Source organism: Phaethon lepturus, unplaced genomic scaffold, assembly GCF_000687285.1.
Source record: "Phaethon lepturus isolate BGI_N335 unplaced genomic scaffold, ASM68728v1 scaffold13811, whole genome shotgun sequence".
NCBI lineage: Eukaryota > Metazoa > Chordata > Aves > Phaethontiformes > Phaethontidae > Phaethon > Phaethon lepturus.
Window position 1 is genome coordinate 87,563 of NW_010518532.1, and position 4,236 is coordinate 91,798.

The following is a 4,236-nucleotide window of genomic DNA, read 5'->3' on the forward strand; positions in this document are numbered from 1 at the left end:
CTTTCCCTATGTAAAAGGACAAAATTGGCTCTTTTAAAAATGCTGACTGTAGGCACAGGGGACACCAAGTTGCAAACTGTATAGTCTAATATTCTATCGAGGAAGTCAGGGTGTGAATAATCAGAAGTGTTATTAATTATAATAACAAAACACAAGGACATTAATAACAAGCTGTGTCTACAGAAGTGCCATTGTATTTTCACCCCCAGATGGGTTTAAGATCGTTGTGTGCAAAAATTTGACTGCAGGGTAGGGAAGGGGCTGATAGGAATGCCTGTCTATTATCTGAGCCTTCCACGTGCTGAATGCCATGTTCTAGCCAGGCCTCAACACTAGCTACAAAAAACCCCTCTTCTGTAATATTTTTGCCTCTCTTTGTCCTTGCAGTTGTCAGATATTTCTCCAATTGGGCGGGACCCATCAGTGTCGAGTTTCAGCAGTGCTACCCTCACACCTTCATCTACCTGCCCTTCTCTGGTGGATTCAAGATGCAATTCAATTGATCAGAAGTAAGTATAGGGTATTAATAGAAAAATGTTACTCCTCAGTGCTTCACAAACCTGTCTTTGCTATGTTTTCTGACCATTTTTTTTCTCCCCCTTTTTCCTTTTCCCTACTTTCAGGTGTTTCTTCATACAGCCCCCATGCCTTATCTTCTCCAATCGCTGCACAATTATTTTTGCCCATTTTGTTCTTTTGAAGTGGTTTTTTTCCCTTTGTGCTGAAAGCAGTCAGATGCCCGTCATTCCAGTGACCAATGCATCTTCAGTGTGTAGAGTCCACATTTTTTTCAGAGGTCTGGTAAAAAGACCTACTAACAACAACCAGTATAAACAAGTTTGGCCAGTAATCTGTTTATCTTTCTTAGCTCTATCTATAGCAGATATTTTTGATGAAATCGGGAATAACTACATAGTGAAAGACATGTAATTTGTACCTTCTCAGTTTAACATCCCTGAGAGGAGGAGTGCATTTTAAATCAAACCATAGTAAGACATACATCTGTGTTGTGACTGTGATTGGCAAGGGAAGCAAGGGAGAAGTAGCAGGAAGAAAACTTATTAGCAGTTATTATAAGTTTTATTTCACAGGTTTCAAGGGAAATGCTGTTTGATATTGTACAAAAGCATCCCAATGTCATACAAAAAATCTGATCTGGAGGATGAAACTTGTTAGACAGGCTAGACTGTAGATGCACTTTAAATTCTGTTGTCACATTCAGTTGGTTTGTTGTGATTTACTTTTCTTTCTCTGCTTTTGTTTTCTTAAAGGACACCAGAAGCAAATTCTCGTGCCTCCAGTCCCTGTCATGAGGTGGAACAGTTCCAGCTAATTCCTACAGTAGAAACTTCCTATCTTGCCAGAGCTGGAAAGAATGAATTCCTAAACCTCGTTCCTGATATTGAGGAGATCAGACCAGGGTAAGTTTTCTGTTGTTGTGTGATCATGGCTTCTTGAGAGTTGTCACAAAGGCTTTGTGAGACTTGTAGTTTCATTTGAGGAAGGTAAATTAAACAGGTGATAGCAGAACTGCAGAGTCCTCTATGATGGAGGCAGGACTGATGAAGGTCGTGTTGATATTTGTTCTCTGCAGCATTCATTCCCTGCATCTGCTTAATGAACAGGATTTACAGTGACTTAAGTATAATGTCTGTTATCATCAAAACCATGGATGAAGTTCACTGAAGTAGAGATCTTTGTGGGTCCTTTTTTCTGTCAGACTTTTTCATAATTCTTGAACACATATTTCAGCTTGCTATAGAAGAACTTTTCATAATTTTGTTACAGACAAAAAGTGTTAAAGACCAAGTGTTTTATACAGTGTTTTGCAGTTAATGGGAGTAGTCAGTAATGGCCTTGTTTAGGGGAAAGTGTATTCCTGTTTCTTTATGTATTCCTGTGTTTGTTTTGTGTTCTTTCTTTTTTCCAGCTCTGTGGTCTCAAAGAAAGGATACCTCCACTTCAAGGAGCCACTCTCCAGTTCCTGGGCTAAGCACTTTGTGGTGGTTCGCCGTCCCTATGTTTTTATTTACAACAGTGACAAAGATCCTGTAGAAAGAGGAATCATAAACTTATCCACAGCTCAGGTGGAATACAGTGAGGATCAACAGGCAATGGTAAAGGTCAGTCTGAGAGCTATTGTTTATTTACCCATAGAGCAGACACTACTACTACAGGTAGTAGTGCATCCGTACCATCCTGTGTGTCATCTCTGGTCCAAGGAAAACGTATCTGTGTCTTGGAGAATGTCTGGCATCTCATGATTCTGCCCACAAAGTTCCCAGTTTGAACAGGGTTCCTTATGTTTTGGACACAGCTCTACAAGAGACTGGAACTGACTGCTGTTACACTTCATATGTGCTTTTATGAGCTTGTGTTGGTACCATCACCCTGTATGTTTGAGTTGTGTGGTGCCTTGGGGGACTCTGTGTGTGTGTGTTTAAAAAAAAAAAAAAAAAAAAAAAACACACCAAAAACCAAAACATCCTGGAAGGAATCGGGTTAACTTTACTGGTCCATCTCAGCAGCTCTTGAAGTCCACACTCATGAGTTAAAACTCCATTTTGTAGATGTTCCATTTGACTGACTAATAATATCCTGGAAATAACCACTGAAACTTAAAGGAAAGTCTTGGGGTAATTAGGAATGTGACATAGCCAACGCTTCCTTAAAGAGGAAGTGTGCATCAGCAACTGTGCTTGTATGCTCGAGTATTTTAAATTGTTCTTAATGTTTCAGACACCCAACACATTTGGTGTATGCACAAAGCATCGTGGGGTCCTGCTCCAGGCCATCAATGACAAAGACATGAATGACTGGTTATATGCCTTCAATCCACTTCTTGCTGGCACAATAAGGTAAGAGGCAGTTCCTGGGCAGACAGTGCCGCAAAGCATAAAGATAGTGTGATAGTCATAAGCGAGGAGGCAGATAGTTTGTCACAGAATTCAATCTTGTTCTGAAGAATTTTGATGAGATGGGTGAAGTGAAGAAGGGGGGAGGCAGCAACAAAAAGAAAAAAAATCAACAAGCGCTGTATTTCTGGAAATGCTGTTGCTTTGGCTTGTGACATTCTTAACAGATGCATCCAGTTTGAACATGTGTGGTATGCTTTATGCAATACTACATTTGGAGGCCACAAAATGGTTTCCTTGTATTGCTGTTTTAGAGATTTAGAAAGCTTCTTACTGCCTCTGTGCAGGCGGGTCTGGACTGCCTTTTCATTCTCTTGATTGTGAACTAAAGCAGAAATTCTCATTCGCTTCCCTTTTTTGAATTTCTCTAGAAACCCCTTTAACACGGGTCACAGACATCCCCTGCTTGCTGGAGAGATCTTAACGATGCTACAGTAGCTCTTCCTTTCAGTTAAAAAACAAAACAAAAAAACTGACAAAAACCCCACTAAGCTAGTACTACACAGTGTCAAATAATTTCGTAGCAGTGCAGTCCTTACAAGATCCTGTCTTCCTTTAAAGGAGCACAGCAGAAGCGTGAGAAGTCTTTCTCGGTATAGGCCTTGATAAGTTTTACTTTCTAAACCTGTGGGCTAAACCCAGACTCTATGAAAGGATTTTTTCTAAAAAAAAAAAAAAAAAAAAGGTGGACAAACTGGGGGAGGGAAGAAAAACAAACTTCCAGAATTCAACAAATACTGCTTTATTTTTCTTGTGCAGGTCAAAACTGGCTCGAAGACGCACGGGCCAGCTGAAGTACTGAGTCCATGTAATGTTCTCATCTGTTCTCCCTAACTCACCTTCTGATAGATCAAGTGTTACCTCTCATTTTCTCTTTGTGATTCTTGACAGTTTCTCTTGTATGTAATCCTGTGGCTTAACATCCCTTACCTTCCCAACTCCTTCAGCACATTTTCTAGGTATTCTAACCCTACCTTGTTTCTTTTCACTTGTACTGAGAATTGTACTAGTAGCATGTGCCCATAAAAAAGGGAAAGAAAAAAAAAAAGAAAAAACTTAAGTGATTATGCACAACTCTAAAAAAGAAAAAAAAAAATTCTTATAACAAGTTGTTTTCCCATTCCAACTGACCTTTTGGTGTCTGTCCCACTGTCCATTGTTGTCTGTCTAGACTGCTGCAAGTTTTTCACTCAATTTGTGACTTGGCAGTAGTCATTGGTTCCCTCAGGGCAAAGTTCTAATGCCAGGGAAAGAAATTCTTCTATGTAGACATTACCCAGCCAGGAACTGCAATAGCTCCTCAGGCTTTCTGGATCCAGCC

At 40.0% G+C, this 4,236-nt stretch overlaps 1 protein-coding gene across 2 annotated transcripts in view; it reads left to right on the forward strand.

The window, feature by feature from the left end:
• KIF1B (kinesin family member 1B) overlaps positions 1-3,998 on the forward strand; it is an 86,597-nt gene extending 82,599 nt beyond the window's left edge. For both annotated transcript variants that reach the window (XM_010296764.1, XM_010296765.1), the window contains 5 exons: positions 388-509; positions 1,272-1,421; positions 1,931-2,123; positions 2,740-2,858; positions 3,675-3,998. In XM_010296764.1, coding sequence (XP_010295066.1) covers positions 388-509; positions 1,272-1,421; positions 1,931-2,123; positions 2,740-2,858; positions 3,675-3,717 — 627 coding nt within the window. In that variant the 3' untranslated portion in view covers positions 3,718-3,998. The remainder of the gene's footprint in view (positions 1-387; positions 510-1,271; positions 1,422-1,930; positions 2,124-2,739; positions 2,859-3,674) is intronic.
• The last annotated feature ends 238 nt before the right edge of the window (positions 3,999-4,236 follow it).